The sequence below is a fragment of the Astyanax mexicanus genome, chromosome 1 (assembly GCF_023375975.1).
Source record: "Astyanax mexicanus isolate ESR-SI-001 chromosome 1, AstMex3_surface, whole genome shotgun sequence".
Classification (NCBI taxonomy): Eukaryota; Metazoa; Chordata; class Actinopteri; order Characiformes; family Acestrorhamphidae; genus Astyanax; species Astyanax mexicanus.
Genome location: NC_064408.1, coordinates 18,377,554 through 18,398,757, shown reverse-complemented (window position 1 = coordinate 18,398,757; position 21,204 = coordinate 18,377,554). Strand labels below are relative to the sequence as shown.

The 21,204-nt window shown below is 36.3% G+C and overlaps 2 protein-coding genes across 2 annotated transcripts; both read left to right on the top strand.

The window, feature by feature from the left end:
- Nucleotides 1–2,573: 2,573 nt before the first annotated feature.
- tmem119b (transmembrane protein 119b) lies at nucleotides 2,574–8,515 on the top strand. Its single transcript, XM_007231403.4, has 2 exons — nucleotides 2,574–2,899; nucleotides 4,315–8,515. The coding sequence occupies exon 2, from the start codon at nucleotides 4,330–4,332 to the stop codon at nucleotides 5,215–5,217; it is 888 nt and encodes a 295-aa protein (XP_007231465.3). The 5' UTR covers nucleotides 2,574–2,899; nucleotides 4,315–4,329; the 3' UTR covers nucleotides 5,218–8,515.
- A 2,404-nt stretch (nucleotides 8,516–10,919) lies between these two features.
- ppp6c (protein phosphatase 6, catalytic subunit) lies at nucleotides 10,920–17,996 on the top strand. The gene is made up of 7 exons (XM_007231402.4): nucleotides 10,920–11,079; nucleotides 13,561–13,656; nucleotides 13,772–13,837; nucleotides 14,074–14,215; nucleotides 14,308–14,387; nucleotides 15,627–15,836; nucleotides 17,127–17,996. The coding sequence occupies exons 1-7, from the start codon at nucleotides 11,005–11,007 to the stop codon at nucleotides 17,373–17,375; spliced, it is 918 nt and encodes a 305-aa protein (XP_007231464.1). The 5' UTR covers nucleotides 10,920–11,004; the 3' UTR covers nucleotides 17,376–17,996.
- The last annotated feature ends 3,208 nt before the right edge of the window (nucleotides 17,997–21,204 follow it).

Genomic DNA, 21,204 nt, shown 5'->3' with positions numbered 1-21,204 from the left:
TTTTATCTGATTTTACTCAGTTCCAATTTATTTAACTAATTTAGTTTATAAATGTTTTTTGTATTTTCTCTCTTTTACTTTGACTGTTTTAATGTAGACTGTAATGGCCTAAAAAAGAGAAGCATAAAGTTCCTATAATGAGAGACACTGTGCTGAGATGTGTTTGGACCCGATGTTAATGCTTCACTACAATACAGTAAACGTTACACAATAACATTAAATTAATCATAACACAAATATAATCACTGACGTTGTACACTTAACAGTAAAGGCAAACAAACCGCAGCCCTGTATACTGCTCGACTGTTTCCCAGCCCACACTGTTTACTTTACCAGGAATCTTACCCAGCCCGGTCCTGCTCATGTTAACATTTTTCTCATAACTATCACTCAGAATGACCTTAATTGGTAGTCTAACACATTTCTTATTTGCGTTATTTCACATTTCTCATCATTCTTATTGACTTTAACCAGTGCTTGAAGTGAATAGCAGAAATGTTTTTATAAACGTGGAAATGAGAGCTAAAATGGGAGGTCTTGGAGCTCAGCATGGTGTCCTGAACAAAAAGAGCCAATCAGCTTGCCAATCAACGAATGGCCAACAATTAAAGCTGCATCCCTGTGCCGCCTAAAATTTCTTAACATTTCCAAAACAGTTAGTTTACCACTTTAGTCACCATGACTGGTTTGATGCATATTTTAGTGTTTTATGGCAAATCTTACCAAATATATACCACTTCTTGTGTCCCAGGTTCAGACAAAAACTAAGCCCTACAAAAACTAAGGCTACATTTAGAGTATAAGCCACATTTTGTTATTTTTTGCTTAAATTGGATTTGGCTAGCTTGATGGTTCACATTCACAAATGTAAGTGACCTGTATTTGTGTGTAATGTGAACCAATCTGTCCCTAAAACACAGGGGTAAAGATATCTGCAGGTTAGGGATAGCACTTTAAAATAACAGATTATACGGAATGTTACGTTAAAAAAATGTTTAACAGTACTGTGTACGACTAATTTAGCAATACACAAATAGATATACATGCTAATAAACTGCAATACTGATGCTGTGATACTACTGTTGATATATACGGGGCAGCCATCTTGGAGTCTGGAATCTGGGTCGGTGAGGTTCTCCCAACTTTCCTAGTAGAAAAACTGACTTGTGGGGCAGTTCAAATTAAAATGTCTTTATATGGAAAGTTAAAATGAAATGCAGTATATAACAGCATATGTCCTTATTGGCAAGAACGAAATACTATAAACTTGCTGATAAAAAAAGAATAAAAACCTCATGAACAGTTTGGTTCAATAATGCAAAAAAAACAATTTTTACAGCTTGATATGGATATACTGCGCTTGCGAAGATTAGATTCAGATTGGTTTTTTTCCCTTTTAGCTCACTATAGCAAGCATAAGGACCTTTCTATTGGTCTATTCAAAGAACTGCTTTCAAAATGAGTTCTTGGTGATTAATATGCTCACATTATTCATTCTTTACTTGACAATTTGCTCATGTTTTGTGATAATTTTTTTGCTTAAATGTTTTGTCTTTCTGTGTTTCTCCCTATAGGCTGATTTTCCTGCTACTGTTACCCACAGCAGAACTCACTAGGGGCTTGGACTTGCTGGATTTCAGCAAAGCTACTTTGCTAGCAGTACGTAGTTGAAGTATGTGTGCCATCATTTTTCTTTAGCTTGGCTTTAAAAAAAGATGATTACTATCTTTCCTCAAAATAGGCAAAAAAGCAGTAATTTAAATTCAAAGTATGGATTGTTGTATTTGGAGCCATCCCAATTGTCTACTAATTACTAATATTAACTAGTTTTTTATAATATGAAGTATGTACCCTAGATAAAAGTGACAAAGTTGAGTTTAGCCAAAATTTTATGATATTTGAAATTTTATCTCAATAATTATGGATCACGATGCAAGTGCAGAAAGGACAAAGCTGGAGAACTGCAGTGATGTATGTTTGCAAATACCATTATATACTATATATTTTATACAGGGTATCTGAAGATATTTAAACCTTCTTAAAATGTCTTACATTTGTTTATCTAAAAAGGCCTACATTTGCTTTTGTCTTAAATCAATCTCACAACTGTCTTAAAAATGGCACAGACTGTAATTGCATGTTGCCTTTCACAATTTCCAGATTTGATATACAAGTTAGCTTACTGATGTAATGCAAACTGCTCTGATCAGACTATCCATGTTTTTAGCGGGAGGAGACGATACTGTGGGCATAAGAAAAATGTATGCACTGGGATTGGATAACCCCAAGTTTTGCATTGGACCCTATTTTCAAAGTATGAGCCAAATTTTATGTGTGCAAAACTAGTTTAAAATTGGTTTAAAATACTGATTTGTTGGTAACTGGAATGCAGTCTGTCTTCAGAATTATTTTATTAGAACTTTATATATCAACTCTGCAAGAATGTACTCTTTTTGCAACTTCTCCACTGCTGCGCTTTGTTCCTGGTGGCCCTCAGTCCTCCTGCAAAAGTGGAAGCCCCCAGCCCCACCACCACCCCAACACACACACACACACAACCTCCCTTACACCTCTCAGAGAGCTTAACCAAAACAATCTGTCTGTAACTGGCTCAGGCCCACTGTCGGCAGCGAAAGAGAAGGAGGAGGAGGAGGGGAGGATGGGTTTTCAAAGTTTTCCCCCCACTACACACTAGTCCAGCCATTCTTCAACTTGCAGTCTGTGCAGAGGAACCTACTACAACGTGGAGGAGTGGGAAGACACCTTAGAACAGATTCTCTAATCCGTGTGAATCCTTGTAAAACTGGCTTTATTCTGCTGTTTTTAGACATTCGATCCAAACCCATCTGGAGTCAATCAAGTGCCAACAATTCTCATATGTGACTCTTCATGTTGGAAGGTAGGTTACACAGACTTACACTTTTTTTCCCGTTTCAGGTCACGAGTGGAAAGAATACGCAGTTGAGTAGAAAACCAGACACTGGAAAAGTGTATCAGCTCCTCAAAGGTTTAAGCAACAAACCAAGGAGAAACTTCCAGCTTGCTCAGTTCTGAAGATACATTCCTCGCTGGTCAAGAGTTTACTTTGGCTTTAAAGCATGATCATTTGCAAGAAAGGAAATCTCCATGCTGTGAAGTGTTCTTGCCTAAATTTGGGAATGCTTTGATGCATGCTGAACTTGATGCATGGAACAGAAGATGATTACTCTTTCTTTCCTCCACCTTTCTTCTCTTCACATCGCAGTTCCTCCATCCCTCTTTTTTCTTTGAGTTGGAATGGAAGTCTGTGCTCAGTGTCTGGATCCTGTCTACAGAATGAACCTCCAGCTCAGCAATGATTGCAATGTCTAGGTTGTGAACAGTTGGCAGAAAGCTGACGATGGACTTCAGCTCAGGAAACTCAAACCATAATAGGTCACATACAGTTTGTCTGAAGGATTCCAATGAGTCATCTCAGCAGCTGCACGCTCCTGTATTAACCCATAGGACCCTGTGGTGACAAACGTGTCACAAACCCTTTAAAAAGACATGAAAGTTTTTTTTTAGCGCTTTGTCCTTCACTTTAACTCATGATGTTCCTTCTGCCAGGTTCACCCTACTTTCAGCGTCATCAGATGGTTGTACGCTTTACACCACCCAACTTGATTTCATGTAATTGGTACTCTTGTAAGTGTTTGTGGTTTGAAAACTACATGGCTGATCAATTATACAGGGTCATGGAATTATTGTTGTGTGTTACACAGTGTGTAGCATTAGGTTTTTAACCTTACGACTTTTACAAAAGAAGCCATGCGACGTCTTTATCACAATAAGAAAAAAAGCATTAATAAGTTGCTCAACTAATTTAAGTTATTCAATTATTTTGAATATATTTAATACTGGGTTTTGCTCTTATGGTTTAAGGCACCAAGAGAAAGCTAAAATAACATAAATCCAGATGCAATAGCACATTGCTCCTGATTCATTAACATCTTTCTTAGATTTTTCTCAAATTATTTTTCATAGATTTGCATCAAGATAGCATTCTTTCCATCAGTTTTGTTAAATCTTGGAAACACATTCAGATTATTTTCATGTAAATTTGTAAGTATGCACTATATATATATGGTGATCAATGGGTGGTGATGTGTGGTGTGTTAAGTTACTGGTCATGGGGCACCCTAGGGGCATCCTGCGGCCATCCTGGTCACGGGGCACTATAGCTAAAGCTCTAACATTGGGAACCATTGTTTTGAACAAGCAGGTCATTCCTATTTATATAGGCTGCTTCACCTCAATTCAGTTTTACCAAATGTCATTCTTTCTTGAATGCAGGTATCCAGTTGGAGGATGGATCACTCAGTGCTTTGTTGCGTTCTCACCTGGGCTGTTATTCTACAGCAGAATGGAGCCATCTATGCCACCCATATCTTCCCCAATCTATCCATGGAGGGTAGTGGGGACTGGGATGAAGATAAATCTGAACTGATGCCCAGCCCTAGTGTCATCTCTGACACTCCAGAAATTCTCGAGCCTACAGTTTTCATCACTGAAGGAGAAGTTACCCATATGGAGCAATTTCTCTTGACCAGGATGTCGGACTTCTTGAGAGAAAATCTGTTTCTGATCCTGGTCGTGACCTGCCTGATTGTTCTTGTTGTTTTTATTGTTTGCTCTGCAGTTGTGCTGAGCAACAGACGGAAGGTCAGTGCCTACTATCCTTGCTCTTTTCCCTCCAAAATGTATGTTGATGAGACAGATAAAACCGGTGGTGAGCCAGTCTTCACCAGTGTTCCTGAGAAAGTGACCAGCAGCTCTGTTGAAGAACCTGCCAACTCAGTCAAGCAGCTTCATGAAGACATTATGTTAGCTGCCAGAAATCTTCGGAGCCCCACTAAAACGCCATGGAGGGAGGAGAAGGATGAAAAGAAACCTGCTGAAGCAGAAAGCCAACCTCAAAATAATGAGGAGAGCGAAGAAACACCTCGTTCATGTGAGGACAGTAACACACAGGAGGCTGTAAGTGATGAGGCTCAGGAAGAAATTCAGAATTCCAGCATGTCCCAGGACGCAGAGCCTGTTTGCCACATGGAAAAGACTGACCCAGCCAGCCCTGACCTCCCTCCAGAGAGTGAACATCCATCTGGCTCAGACGGCTTGGAGGCACGAGAGGAAACAGACAAACAGGAAGTTACTGCTTCGCCGTCATACATCAGCGAAGAGATGACAGCATTTTAAGCTTTTAAATATTTTTTTATATTTGTATATAATTAAAGAGCAAAGTGCATATTTCTAGATATGCGATATTGGTACGTGTCTTGAAAAGCCTTATAAGTATTATTTTGGGGTGTAAAAGCATATTTATAATTCATATCTACAATATGGATACATAAAAAGGCCTTAAAGAAACATTATATAGCATTTTTACCTCAAATATACAGCTTCATCCTAACCATTAGGATGCTTCCATGACTTGTTATATAGAGAATAGCGGCTCTATCGCTGTTACTCCAGGCTTAGCTTAGCATGCTGCTAACTGCACTGTGCAACTTTGGAGACATGGGGAGGAAAACGCTTGCAGAAATTGTATAACTCTGTGTAATCGAAGTCATATTTTTGTAAAATCTTGTAATATTACTCTACAGCTTCAGTCCATTTGTTTATTTCATATTAAGTAATTGTTCTGTATCTTTTAGCTTGTACAGAAATGCATGTAGGAAGCAGGTCTTTCTAGAGAAGTGGCTCAAAGCACTAATGCTCTCAGAGCATTAACTCCGATGTCTGAGAATCTAAGATGGCTGCACCACAAATCAACAGTTGTAAAAGTAGTAATTTTACACAGTACTGCCCAACTTCTATCTTTAGACAGGTTTCCCTCTGTTTAAACGTGTACAGTATTGTAAAAAGCATTGTAATCAGCTGGTATCGCTAACAGTTCTTACGTGGGACATAAAAAAAGCATATTTTGATTGGATTCACTTTTAAACACAAGTATTTGTATTGTAAAAAAACAGCTGTGATAAACTTCAACTCCAACAATTTATTTGTAAATACTCTAAATGTAAAGTGTAAAATTATCTGTGTATTTAACTGAAACACCATCAAATCGAACACCAACCATCATTCCTAGCTCTGGAGGTAAAAGAAACATAGCACAATTCCTCTTCCTGACTGTAGTGGGACTCCAGTAGCAAGACATGCCCTCTCTCGCATAAAGCAGCTTTAAAATACTTCAGCATACAATAAAAAGACTGAAAAAAGCTGAAGTTGACTTCTTATTTAGCAGCTTCAAAAACCCACTAAACTCCAGGTCAGCTAAGCAATACTTGTTTACATAAATACACCCCCACCTTTGCTTTTGGCAGACCCCCCAGTTTGAATGACACATCTGAAGATACCACAGCCTGCTAGCTCATTTGTGGCCTTCAGAAAGCATTCTGTAATCCATGTCTTGGTTAAGGCTTGTGGGTATTGGTTAGTTTTAATTGTTAGGTCTTTAGAGAGTTGCTTAGATTTGCTCATGGTTACTGAGTGTTAACAGAGTTAACAAGGCCACAATGTAAGAAAAGGAAAGTAACTGTTTACTGTTGTGATAATATATACACTCATGCCTGAAAGTATTAGCACCCCAAAAAGTGTTTTGCTATGCAACAAAAAAGCAGGGAAAAATCTAGAGCTTTTTGGTACAGTACTAAAATGTTTACTAAAAATGGGATAAGGCCTGTTCTGCTGCCTTTGGCACTGGGTGCCTTTACAATGTGCAAGGCATCATGAAATCTGCAGATTACCAAAGTTTTTCTGGTCACAATGTTGGGCCCATTGTCAGTTTTTTGTGTTGTTCCAGTACACACAAAGGAAATAAACACGTGTATTACAAAATGTGTAATTTTACAATAATAATTAATTTTCTGGTATAATTTTAGGGGTGCTAATACTTGCTTTCAGCCATGACTGTATGTCCAGCAAATCATCCAGACTTTTTTTACTTGATCTGGTTTGTGACAACAGCTAAATCTACAATCCAGCTAAAGTTGAGGAACGTTGATATGTAAATACATATGTTATTATGCAAATTTGAGAAGCTGTGGAATTTGATATGTAACAACTGTAGGACTGAATTAGGTGCTTGGAGGGAATTGGTACTTGCTGTGAGTCAGTCAGAACATACAGAGGCAGGATGTAAAGTTAACAGCTGTACTGGAACTCCTCTTCACTACAGCATAGCCACACATAGCATTAGTTGGAATAAGGAATGCACCAATATGAGAACTCTGGGCTTATACCAATATCTAAAAATACATGGGTACCTATCTGCTGGTGCTGATGTCAGTGATGATATACACATTTATAACTTACAGAGAGATGAGACACCCAAGAAACGTTATAACTTTAAAACTCATAAAAAAAAATAAAAATCAACTTAAATCAATACATTTTAAAATAGCACGGCCAGCGCTGACCAATTGAAGTAGTGCGGCCAGTGTTGCTTGGTCCTTTTTGGATATAATATATAGGTCAGTAAATAAAGGTTTAAAATACTGGCCATATTGATGATACTAAAAAAGCAATTATCAATAATTCCCATATCTTTGTGCATCCCTAGTTTGAGTGTGTGGCTAATACACAAAGGGGGAAATAGACTATGTATAAAAATTCAAGGCTGATAAACAATTCACAAATTGTGAAAAAAAACCAAAACATAAACAAGTAGATATAAATCTAGGCAAAACAGCAGCAATAATCCCAACAAACAGAGAGTCAGTAGCACACTAGCATTAAATTAAGGCTTTATGTAGCTGTGCTAATCTGGCTAACAACACAGAGTACTTTTATTTAAGGCTAATAAGAGAATAATAACAGTGTTTTACTTATCCTAAAGGTTATATTAATAGTATAAAGAAAGAAGCTGAGAACTCTTGTGAAGATATGAACTTACTTTACTCTCATGAACACAGCCAAAGCAGGTTTTCACTGCTTTGTTCTCTCTGTGATTAGTACTGGCTAACGCTAGCTAACTGCCCTCAGAAATACAGCACGACTGAGCTCTCTAGTGGTCATTCTAACAATTACACAAATATGAGTAAGAGGTCAAGCCTGAGGCCTAAATTGTGTTTAGAGAGCAGTCTCAAGGATCAGAAACAAAGCCAATTTCAATCCAGTTTAAACCATTCACTGCTATGTTTAATCACTAACTTTTAAAATGCTTGGATGCTTGTGTAAAGAGTAAATTCCACAGCCCAGAAACAAGGTATATCAATTGTTGCATACTGCTGTTTTAATGCCTTTGTTTTAAGACTTGTTGGCAAAGTCTTGTGTTATGATTGCTAGAGTTCTACATATGTTTGTGTTATTTTTATATATGGTTCTGTGTTCTGTACTTTGACTATGGATCTGTCTGTATTACAGTATATCCTGCTTACCTGTGTTTTGACCCCCTCTTGCTATGATTATAAATATTGTATTGCCCAAAATAAAGGTATTCAGCACATCACAGCAGCCTCACTCACACTCACAAATAAATATGCATTCACATTCACACTGTTTTTTTACTTATTTACACTTCTATGTAGGGCTGGACAATATAGACTATATTATTATTTCACAATATACTGATACAATATAATTCTGCACATGAATATAACAGTATAAAAACAGCTGATAGCTGGCAATATGGTAAAATATTACATTACAATATGCAAAGATATTTTCATAATACACAGTGCTTATCGCAGTGTTTTGATTTTCGAAAAAGGCATCAGTAGTGGCAGATTTTTATGAACTGCACAATGCAGGTTAACTGTATTTAATTACATTATCTGTGTGTCAGGGTTCTTTAAGCGCCGATGATATCCCTGATATGCTCATTAAAGCATATTGTAATATTACACATTTTACCAAGAACATTTGACATACATATGCATAAAACTGTAAATAACTGAGTTTGCTTTTCACAGTTATAATAATATATATATATTATAATAATATATATTATAATCAAAATAGGGATTACAATGTGTTGTTACAAAATGACTCAAAATGTTTCCAGTACAGCCAGCAGGTGGCGCAGCTCTGCAGTTTCCCTCCCTATGGTACAGTGTGTGATTTCTGTACGCTGGCTGGAGTTGCCAGGTTTGTGATTTCCACACTTTTTTTCGCTCAACCATGAGTGTATTTTGACCCTGATTTGAACATCTGGGAATCCAAGGACAAACAGGCCAGAACAGTAGACCAGTTGTTCCCATCCCTGTTCCTGGAGGATCAACCTGCCCCGCACCTTTTAGTGTTTACCCTGCTTCTTGATGAGTGTTAGTGTGAAGGTGAGTGCATACCCAGCTGAAAAAAAACATCCTGGTTGTTACTGTTGCAGGAGCTACCACTATGTTCTTACATGCTGACCAGTATGACCAGTTTTATGATACTAATTGACCAACATGACTACCAGTATGATCACCAAATAACAAAATTAGCCAATCAATTTGACCAGCTTGTCGATCAGCTTAGTCAATTTAGTCATGTTTACAGTCCAGCCAGTCCATCAAACTTAAATGAAAGGTACATCATCACTGTCCATTGAAAAACAAGTATCTCCAAAGTGGCTACTTTACAGAAGAAAGATAAAACCTACTTAAATTTCAATGGAAGTCAATGTAAAAATAGCTTATTTCAGGTCATTTTGGAGAATTTCTATTGATCCATTCAAATTCAGAAATGTTGACACGGTGTAAGGGACAGTGTGTGTGTTCAAATTATGTAGTAAACTAGAAATCCACAAAAATGGAGGTATAGGGTATGTTTCAGGTTAAATTACCATCTTTTTAACCAACTTTACAATCAAGGACCAGGTGAAACAAGCTCCAGCAAAAGCAGGGCATACATTATTTCACTGGTGTAAAGTCGAGCAACTAATGTAATCACGAGTAATGTAATTTATGAGTAAATTACTAAAACAAACAGAACCTGTGTGAATAAGTGATTAGTTGAGGAGAGTGAGAGAGAAAGGTAAACTCAAGGTGAAGTTAATGTTAAGTCTATTGGCACTTTTTTCCACTGTGTGGTCCCTGCAGTATTTGACTCTATGACCTGCTTTTTGCTACCTGGTACCCCCGAAATCTCACAATTTAGCTGCTGACATTGCAAAACATTCACTATGTTACCTTTAGAGCAACAACACAGCAACAACAAAGGAACTGCTAAAAGGATTGTGTTTCCAAAGCCTGCAATGTGAGTGGCCAGTCAGAACTTTAAATGTTTCAGTATTACATTTACATCTCTAAAGTAGTGCAAGTACCATGCAGTGGAAAAGCACCATAAAAAAGTGTCATAGGCACAAAATACATTAACTTTGCATCACTGCAAGTTCTCCAGATGCCATTTCTTCTGCACATACTGTATATCCTCGGCCACAATTTGTCTAATATTTGTGACCTTAATAGTGTAAAACATTGTCCATCAAAACCACCCTCAAATATGTATAGTAACTGGTAAAAGTTTGGACACACCTCTTCTTGTCCAATGTGTTTTCTTTCATTTTATATGATTTTTTCTTTGTAAATTTAATATTAAAGACTATATTAAAGCTATATAGGAGCACATACTGAATTATTCTGTACACAAAAAGTGTTAAACAAACCAGAATATGTTTTATACTTTACATTCTTCTAAGATTCTTTTTTTTTCATTCAGTGTATTTTCTTTCCTTTTTATTATTTTTTTTTACATTGTAAATTTAATATTGAATACAATATTAAAGCTTTACAGGAACACATGTGGAATTATTTTGTAAAGAAAAAGTGTTAAATAAATACATGTAAAAAACGAATAATATTTATTTATATGTGCGTTATTTTATTTATACTCATTTTATTTGGGTGGGTTTTTAACTGCTCTTTAGGAGTGGTGGATATTTGTACCGGACCTGGCAACCCTGCCGCTGCTGCGTGTGTTTAACCGACCTCAGATCAGCTTCTCCGGGGAGGGAGGTAGACGCGCTTCCTCTCTGCCCTGCGATGAGCTGTTGTTCTTAAAATGGCGCCGTTAGACTTGGACAAGTATGTTGAAATTGCGAGACAGTGTAAATATCTTCCAGAGAATGACTTAAAGGTAAGTGTCCGCCTGTTATTTGGGGTTTAATTTAAGCTGTAGAGGTGTGGAAGCGCTCCTCGGCCTCGGTTAGAGGTGAAGAGGACTGCTAAGCTAAATGCTAAAGTTGCTAGCGGGGGTTATTTAGGCTAGGCTAGGCTAAGCTAGTTCAGTATTAGAGCTCAGGAAGCTCAACTAGCTTCAGTTAGCTTGATAGTTAGTAACTCTAAAATGTGTTTAACCATCTGTATTTGCTCGGTATCATTACTATTGTATATAGTTAGCTGGTCAAACTCATTTAGACAGCTAAACGACTAACCTGCTAGCTTACATAGGCTAGCTAACATTTACCACGACGTTGCTAGCTAGCTTAGCTTAGCTAACTGTTGGTGCCAAAATAACCAGGTTTAGCGAACCAAACCCAGCAACGATTTCTAACGTTATTCAGTCTCTTTCCACGCCAGCGTATTTGCACTGCAAATGTAGAATCTCTTCACCTTCATAACTCTATGGTCTCATTTTTATTAAGTGTTATTAGCCAGCCTGCAGTCAGGATCGAGCTGCGCTGCTGCTGCTGTTAAACTGCAGTGTAATGAAAACCGAATTAAGCTACAGTTAACCTAGGTTGGCTAGTTGACGGTTTCTGACACACCTTCTTTGGTCGTTTGTCTCATCAAATGGGGATGCAAACTGCAGCAGTCTCTTACTAAACATACAGCTACAGTTTTATTTTACGCCTTTATTTTATCTCTGTCTCCTGTTGATAATATCGCTCATAGACATTAGAGCTAAGTAAATAAGACATTCAGGAGTCCAGCCCTTCCAGTTCTTATGAAGATGCTAAAGTGTCAAATAATGCGGAGTGAGCACTTAATCAATTTACTGTTTTCAACTAATGTGATTTTCAACATTTGCTAATCGAGATTATAGATCTTTACATATAGAACCTGCAAGCGGGAATCTCGGTAGATAGGCCTATGCTTCTGTTAAGAAACATGTAGCTTAATATACATGTATACATTTTTATATACATCTCTTACGTTACCAGTAACTTAATTTTCATTTATTTAATTCATGTTTTCTTTAACTGAAATATTAGAAAGTTGGGTGTAAACCTTGTGTAATATAAAAGCTGTTTTTAAGTTTGCAGGGAGCTGCTTGCTATTCTTAACAAAAATGACTTCCCTTAACATGCATGTTTGCTAATTTCATATAAAGCTCTAAATGCTGCTGTTTGTTTCTCTTTTCTCACATATGTAAAATATTTAATATATTTAATATTTTATATATTTAAGATTTTATTTTACTTTATATTTATTTATTTTTTACAATATCACAGAAAATCTAAATTTTATTTGTTTATCTTTACAATATCTCTCAGCCCTAGTATCAAGGTAGAGAAATACATTTTAGGGTCATAAACAATTTCCCCAGTTCAATAAGTAATTGAATAAATGCACTCATGTTAATAGGTTAAATCTTTCAGCTATTTTAGTAGAACCTTTTAGTAGAAACAGTTCTAATAAAAAAAAATCTATTTTACAGTCCTGTCTCTCATTTTAGTAATTACCTCAATTTAGAGTCTATACTTTACTTACATTAAAAAGTGATTATGATTTATGAAATCAACAAGCAATGTATTACATTAAGGTGAAATTGCTCCACAATGTTAGGGGGAATATATACATTGAATCATATAAAAAATAATAATTATCTTGTCAGTATATCAATAATGTATTACATCTTAGCAATAAATGATATTGAGCAGATACAATCTATATTTGGGAGAGGTTGTGGAAAATGAGATCTGCGAAAAATGTTCCTCTTGCATAAAACAGTTAAACAGTAACTTGCATAAAATTACTCGGCCTGCGATTGTTAATATTACACATGCTTATATTGTGATGACAAATCTGCAGCAATGTTTTGTGCAGCCCTATTTGGGAATGATTTAATAAATGGAGGAAATATTTTAATTCTCAAAACATTTCTCTTCTGTCTTTATACTTTTGCTTTATACTGTACTGTTAGGCTTGCACCTGTTTGTAGCTGTGATGTCTATCTTAATTTATTTAATATTAGTTTGTTTTCTTGTTTGTTTTATATGTGATTTCATGGCGACCTGCCTGAAATACCATAGCAGTCAACATGCCACAATATAGCAGTGTTTACTTAGCAACTCCTTAGCAACCATCAGGGACATCTTAGAAACCACCTGAAATACCATTGTAATAAAATATAAACAGCCTTGCAGAAAGTGAGGAAAAGTATAAGCTGTTGAGGAATTTTGCTTTTCTTTCAGGAAATGCACTTTTCTAGTTAAAGTTTGTACTGCTGCTCTGTCACAGAGACAGGTGCATTAGCATCATGCCTTACAGTGTTTTTCATTATAATTGCAATTATTTGTCACTACTCATTTAACTTATCATAAGAAAAATGTTTTGCTAAAAAGACTGTGACTCCTGAACAGTTTGTAACATTTATCTTTGTTTGCTTTGGCAGAGATTGTGTGACTATGTATGTGACCTGCTACTAGAGGAATCAAATGTACAGCCAGTATCCACTCCAGTCACCGTTTGTGGGGACATACATGGACAGGTAGGTTCTGTTAAGAAACTGTAATAACAGTGTTTTTTGGATTGTCCAGTTTTATAATGTTGTTTTGAGTGCATTCTTAAACACAGTCTTGTTTTCTCTGTTTTATTTTTCTTAGTTTTATGACTTATGTGAACTCTTCAGAACTGGAGGACAAGTTCCAGACACAAACTACATTTTCATGGTATGTTTACATTGGAAATGACGGCAATGATTTGCTTTCAGTTATTTTTTTGGAACCTGAAATAAACTGCAAATAACAAAATTGCTGTTTTAATTGATTTGCATTTTTATTTATTTTTTTATTTTTTTACTCTGCATGTTTTGTAGTGCTACTAGTTTTAGTTTAGCTTTGGAAAAGTACCTTGTACCTATTTTGAAGTTCTTTTTATTTATTTGTATTGATTTTTCCTTGCCCAGGGTGACTTTGTGGACAGAGGTTATTACAGCTTAGAGACGTTCACATACTTGCTTGCACTTAAAGCTAAGTGGCCGGACCGCATCACACTGTTGCGTGGGAATCACGAGAGCAGACAGATCACACAAGTGTATGGCTTTTATGGTAAGTATTACAAAATAAGAAATTAAGTTTTGGTTCAAATTTATTTTAGTATGGCATTAAAAGCTATTTCCTTTTCCTCCTCTTTTCTGTAGATGAGTGCCAAACTAAGTATGGAAATGCCAATGCTTGGCGATACTGCACAAAAGTGTTCGACATGTTGACTGTTGCTGCCGTAAGTCCAAATATACACTTTTACAGCTTAATGTTAGAAATATGGACAGTGTTTATTAAGCTACTGAGCTACTCATTGCTTGGATTTTTGAGATTTTAAGAGAGAAACATTTAGAGTTTTAGTCATGGTAACAAGTGAAAGCACGTCTAGCATATCTTATAAAATTGCAGTCAGAGTTATTGTATAAATAGTATCAACATTTTGCATTTACCTGGCATACCAGATACTAAATGTCTATTGGTGGAAATAAAAGGTTTGGGCGCACCAAAAACTGGAGCTTAAATATTTTAACAAAGATTTTGAATTCTGCAAACATCAAAGCTTGATCTATCAGATGCCACTAATCTTGTCACAACAGTTATCAGCCATGGACTCCTAGTTGGCTGACACCAGGTTGTCTTAAAAAAAATGTGTAATCTGAAGGTCCTGCCATGATTTCCCTTGTTGTGGCATACAAGAATATCCAAGCTTTGAATTTTAGACCAGTTTCTTTTTGGTCATATTGGAACCCTAAAGGATGAAAATAGAAAGCCACCGTTCTTTAAACGTTTAAGCAATGCTTACATTTTTAGAAATCAGTAATTTTCAACTTGTTTAGCTAGTCACAGAAAGCATTTTTTAGCAGCATTGCTATTTATAAGGTCTACATCAGCATCACCAGCTTGCTGTGTTTTTGCCTGCAGATATACTGCCAGGCCTGTGCTGCAGCCTCCTCTTGGTCCTTCTTCTTTTTTTACCAAGTTTTATTTTTAGTAACAGCATAGAAAATGCCCTGAGAGTTACTGTCTTGACTAGTTCCCTTTTGACTCTAAATGACTCTCTTTGTTGGCAAAGCGATGTGCTGCTTCAGGTTTTGGCTTGCTGTGTGATTATTTCTGTCTAGAAATTAGATTTTAAGAAATATGCCTGACTTATTCTATGATTATATTTAGCACATAGAGTACAGTGTTTTTATTTTTATTATTTAAAAATGTTCTGCATTGTAGATTAATACAAAGGTCTTCCAAACTATATATAAAAACAAAACATGGAATCATTAAGTGAAAAATAAAGTGTTTAACCAGAATATGTTTTATATTTTAGATTCTTCAAAGTAGGCACCTCCTACTTTAAATGACAGCGTTGCATGTCTTGGCTTTTTTATAGCCTGCATAATGATTTCTTTTTTGAGGTGTGTGTATAAATTACATTTATTAATGCTGCATATATATTAATACTCATGTACTGCTTTCTCCACAGTTGATAGATGAGCAGATCCTGTGTGTGCATGGTGGCCTTTCACCTGATATCAAAACCCTAGACCAGATCCGCACCATTGAACGTAACCAGGAAATTCCCCACAAAGGGGCATTCTGTGACCTTGTCTGGTCTGATCCAGAGGATGTTGACACCTGGGCTATCAGCCCAAGAGGTGCTGGCTGGCTGTTTGGTGCCAAAGTCACCAATGAGGTAACAATTTTCAGCTTACTTGGCAGTATATCCAGTTAAAAATATTTATGTAAAGATTGATTAGAGTACTTTGATTAGAGCCTTTGCTAAGTATGGGGAGATGCTCAGTGTACTGATACTCCAGTACCAGCCATGTGAAGCCATAATTAAAATTCTAGGACTATAATTGTAAAGCACTAATTTATAGTATACAGTCTGTTGGGATTAAATTAATTTCATAGTACTGTTACGTTTGTACACTGGTGTGCCAAAAAGTATGCGTCAGAAAGTAGTATGTCAAAATTATGCATCAGGAAATAGTATGTACGGTGGAAGTATAGGATCACTGCGCTGACTGGCAGGATTTGCATCTTGAGGCCATATCCACTTGCATTAATATAGGCGTGATTTGGGTTGCTTGTCTCTGTTCCCACAAGCAATTCTAGCCAAACACCATCAGTAATGATCATTGCCGTCCATTGTGGGTGGTAATGCTTTCTATGACATCTTCCTGGTACACACATCACTGTGGATTGAGTAATGTTATTAAGTGGTACGCAATGGCTCCTGCTATCAGGCCTCATCCAAATTTCAGTCTTTTATGTTGTCTTGCTTCACTCACAAGATAACAGCTTATTTTAATGTACAAGCTGCCTCCTGATGTAACACTTTGAGTAATTAACATAAGGCTATTGCATGACTGTTGGCACATCAGTGTATATGACCCTTTTTAACATGTTCTAGTTTCATTTGTTTTTCTGACAGAAAAACAAATGAACTGAAAATTAGACTATGAATATTAATATTGTGTTCTTTCACAATCCATTTTTAAAAATTAGTAGATTTTTTTTGTTTTCGTTCAAATGTTGAAATTTGGCATCGAGTAAATGAATTTGTGATGTTTAAACTCTGACCACTAGATAGCAGTGTTGTATTGTTAAAGTAAACTTTTCTTTTTTTAAAACTTGAGTTGACAATATTTTCTATACTATGAAAGGTTTTTCCTAAGATTTTATTAAAACAATTGCAGTATATCCTTTTTTTTTTTTTAACTCTGTTACAATATAATGATATTTTGAATTGTAACCCCTGTGTTGTGATGCATATCATATGGATAAGTTCTTGCCAATACACAGCTCTAGTTCAAAAAGGTTCTAAAATGTGCATTGTGTGGGGCAGCTTGGGAACCTTTTAAATAAACACAGCAATATAGAAATTATTTAGATACAGTATAAATGGGCATGTGTTGAAATTCACTTGAGGCAACCAAATATAACATGTATAAAGGTAATTTTTTTTTGTTTCTTGTAGTTTGTCCACATCAACAACCTGAGGCTGATCTGTCGCGCACATCAACTGGTTCACGAGGGCTACAAGTTCATGTTTGATGACAGGCTGGTGACCGTGTGGTCAGCCCCTAACTACTGTTACCGCTGTGGCAACATCGCCTCCATCATGGTCTTCAAAGATGTGAACACGAGGGAGCCTAAGCTGTTCCGGGCTGTGCCTGATTCGGAGAGGGTTATACCCCCTAGAACGACAACACCCTACTTCCTCTGAGTCTGCAGTCTTCAGTGCCCACTGTGTCCACCCTCCCCTCTTTCCCATTTTGGTCAAACTCTGTTTTTTTTCTTTATTTTTTAAATCAGATTTCTTTTTTATATATAAGTATTTAAATACATTTCTCAACCCCTCCCCGCCTCCTGATTAGGTCATAATAGACTCCAAGACTTCTACATTTGAGTCAGTCATTCTGATAAGTGTTTTCAGGAACTTGTCATGTAGAAATTGAAGTACAGTTTAGAGTAGAAGTTCTGGGTGCTGTTTTTACTCCCATCAACTCACATTTGACAGTTAAATGAGTTACTGTCAATTCTAGAGTTGATGCTTGTAAAACATCATCATGATGAAACGCAAATTTGTTGCTATGTTCATATTCTTAAATCTGGCCCCGAAGTCCCTAAAACGAAAGTGATGGTATATATGTGTATAGTGGAGACCCTGAGATGGGGTGAGGGGGGAGCCAATGAGACAGAGGAGGCTGTTATTGTTTTGTACGTTTAAATAATTGTATTGATTTTCATCACCTTTTTCTCAGATTTGTTGTATTTTATTATTGTAGAAATGGCAACCCATATACCAGGTAAATATTAAAAATAAACCCCTTTATTATTAACTTAACCATTTCCTGTTTTTCTTAGGGTTGGGGGGGTTTATCATTCATTTCTTTACTTAATCTTCCTTTTTGTGTCTCCTTTTCAATAATTACTTAAACAGCATTTTTATGAGGACATTGCAGAGTGTGTGCTGCTTGGCCATTTGTTCGTTGCTGTTGGCTTTTAACTTCCGACTATCATAGCACTTCTACTCACATATTAAAAAATTTAGCAGGACATTAACTTTAGAAGCAGAAGTATATATTGGTATTCTAACATTGTCTATGAATTGTAATGTGCATATATGACTAGTATTGGGTGATTGGATAGTTGGAAATTTGCCAAAGTAGTCACAAACTGCACCTTTTACATTAAATAAATATGCAAACTACTGTTTTACAATTTTACATTTAGTTCCAACGTTGCAAAAACCTACAATAAAACATAAAAGTAACCTCCCTATATTTCAGTTTAGGAAAAGTGCAAAATTATAAAAATCGTTGTTTAAGGGTTTCTGAGAGAAGCACAAGTCACTCTACCGAGATTCCTTCTGACTGATTCTAAATGTAAAGATGTACAGTCTCAATTTTCCCATTATAAAAATAACATTGAAACACACTATGCACTATGCTTTTTTTTTTTTTTAAATGTTATTCTATTCTATGTACATCTATTAAAAGATATTTAATCTTTAATAGAAAAAAATTTGCACAAAGTTGAATATGCACTGGTTAATTTCTAGCCCTGTCCCATTACTCACACTTGCACCCTCTTCACTTGTTTTCACCTGCCCGCTTAAGTGTTCAATGCTGTAGGGTGTACTATTTTTTTTTTCTCAATGTTGCCAACAAGGTTCCTCATGATCAGATAAATAATTGATACCCTACAGGGAAATAAAAAGCTTTGTTACATTTTAAAAGCTATATAAAAATGTGGAATTATTTTAAAAACACAAAGTGTTAAACAAACCAGAATGTACCACATTTAGCTTTGATGTTAGATTTGCCCACTCTTGGTATGTTCTCAGTGTCTTCATGAGGTAGAATCACCTGGAATAGTTTTCTATATAGTTTCTTTTTTTCCTTTTTACTGTGCTCCATCTCATCCCAAATCACCCATTTTAGTTGGGTTTATGTCAGGGGACCTTTTTGTATACTACATTATTCCATATGTTTCACGTAATTGTACTCATGTCTTTAATATTAATCTAAAATTTAGAAAATAAATTAATGTATTTAAAAAAATGAATGAGAAGGTGTGTTCAAACTGACTGTCACTGTAATAGTACTGCCTAAAAGTGTTAAATTATCTTTTTTCTGTCTTTTCATTTAATATTTTTCAGAACTCTAGGATTAAGGTTTATGGTTCTATGTTCTACTGACTTTCCTCTTAAACTATTTCTCATTTTTTAAATACAAAAAGTAGTTGTTTCCCGAAAAATATCAGTCTTATGAATGTTTACCAAAATGTTTTTTCCTAACAATAGGAATTACGAACTCTGAAATAGCATGCTGTGATGGTACAAGGCAGTTTGTGAGTATGTACAGTTCCTTTCTTTTGCAGCAAGTCATTAAAAGGTAAGTTAAAGTAAACAAACCTGTAGGAAATATTACATTATGAACCTGTAAACACCGTGACAGGATGGTGTCAAATCAATCAAATAATCTTTTTCACTAGTGTTGCATAGCCTACCAAGCGTTTGCAGGTTCAGCTGTGCTGTATACTTGGTACACAGACACTCATAATATTCAGCTCAGTCAATCAATAATAGCGTCCCCTAGTGACGTCCAACCATTTGTGTTTCGCCGCTATCAGAGGCACACTGCTGCTGCTGCAGCTCAGCCAATCAGCTTTCATTTCTGACCTCCCTCCAAACCCATACATAACCCAGTGCCCCTCCCAAACTACCCCTCCTTTTTTAAAGCTTTTTCAAATTTGAGCTGAGGGTTAAGTCAGCAAAAATCAGGGGGTTTAGTGCCCCTTTTAAGTAAACAGAGTGTAGGACTTACATATTACATATTGTACACTGCCTGGCCAAAAAAGAAATGTCACACTCTAATATTTTGTTGGACCACCTTTACCTTAGATTGCAGCACACATTCGCTGTGGCATTGTTTTGATAAGCGTTGTAATGTCACAAGATTTTTAGTGTTGCATTAATTTTTCACCAAGATCTTGCAGCATTGATAATGTCTGACCGCTGCACAAAGTCTTCTCCAGCACATCCCAAAGATTCTCAATGAGGTTAAGATCTGGACTCTGTGGTGAAAAATCCATGTGTGAAAATGATGATCTCATGCTCCCTGAATCACTCTTTCACAATTCCAGCCCCATGAATCCTGGTATTGTCATCTTGGAATACGCCTGTCCCATCGGGGAAGAAAAAAATCCATTGATGGAATAACCTGGTCTATATTCATTATATTCAGGAAGTCAGCTGAATACATACTGTTGCTGAACCTAGACCTGACCAACTGCAGCATCAACCCCACATCAAATTCAGGTTAAGTTCAGGTGGTGACTTTTTTTGGCAGTGTATATATTTAAATAGCTTTAACCACTGTCAGAAACTTAAAAAAAAAGAAGTTTTTCAATCCGGTTATTTAAGGTGTTGATATACAGCTCTGAAAAAAGAGATCACTTAAAAAGATGAGTGTTTTTGATTTTACCAAATTGAAAACCTCTGGAATATTATTTAAGATAGATGGATGGAAGATGGATGATCTCAAGCCATCAAACCAAGCTGAACTGCTTGAATTTTGGCACCAGGAGTGGCATAAAGATATCCAAAAGCAGTGTGTAAGACTGGTGGAGGACATGCCAAGATGCATGAAAACTGTGATTAATTACCAGGCCTATTCCACCAAATATTGATTTCTGAACTCTTATGAATATGATCGTTTTCTTTGTAAATAAATGCTCTAAATGGCAATAGTTTTATTTGCAATTTAAGAAAATTGTTGTCCGTAGTTTATAGAATAAAACAACAATGTTAATTTTACTCAAACATATACCTATAAATAGCAAAATCAGAGAAACTGATTCAGAAACTGAAGTGGTCTCTTATTTTTTTCCAGAGCTGTATTAGTCATTAACACACAGTAGTAGTGCACGAGAACACAGGGCGCGAGTGCGCCTATCAGAACACGGCCATTCATACATGCAGGGCTGGAAGCCCCGCCTCCCTTTCTTGTAAGGCGTGATTGACAGGGCAGGCGGCGAATGGCGTTTCC

What these genes read in the sequence shown, in the direction of transcription:
- tmem119b (XM_007231403.4), top strand. Translation starts at nt 4,330, where the DNA reads ATGGATCACTCAGTGCTTTGTTGCGTTCTCACCTGGGCTGTTATTCTA.
- ppp6c (XM_007231402.4), top strand. Translation starts at nt 11,005, where the DNA reads ATGGCGCCGTTAGACTTGGACAAGTATGTTGAAATTGCGAGACAGTGT. An exon ending in ACAAGTGTATGGCTTTTATG is followed by an intron (nt 14,216 to 14,307) that starts GTAAGTATTACA and finishes TCTTTTCTGTAG; the next exon opens with ATGAGTGCCAAACTAAGTAT. An exon ending in GTGCCAAAGTCACCAATGAG is followed by an intron (nt 15,837 to 17,126) that starts GTAACAATTTTC and finishes TGTTTCTTGTAG; the next exon opens with TTTGTCCACATCAACAACCT.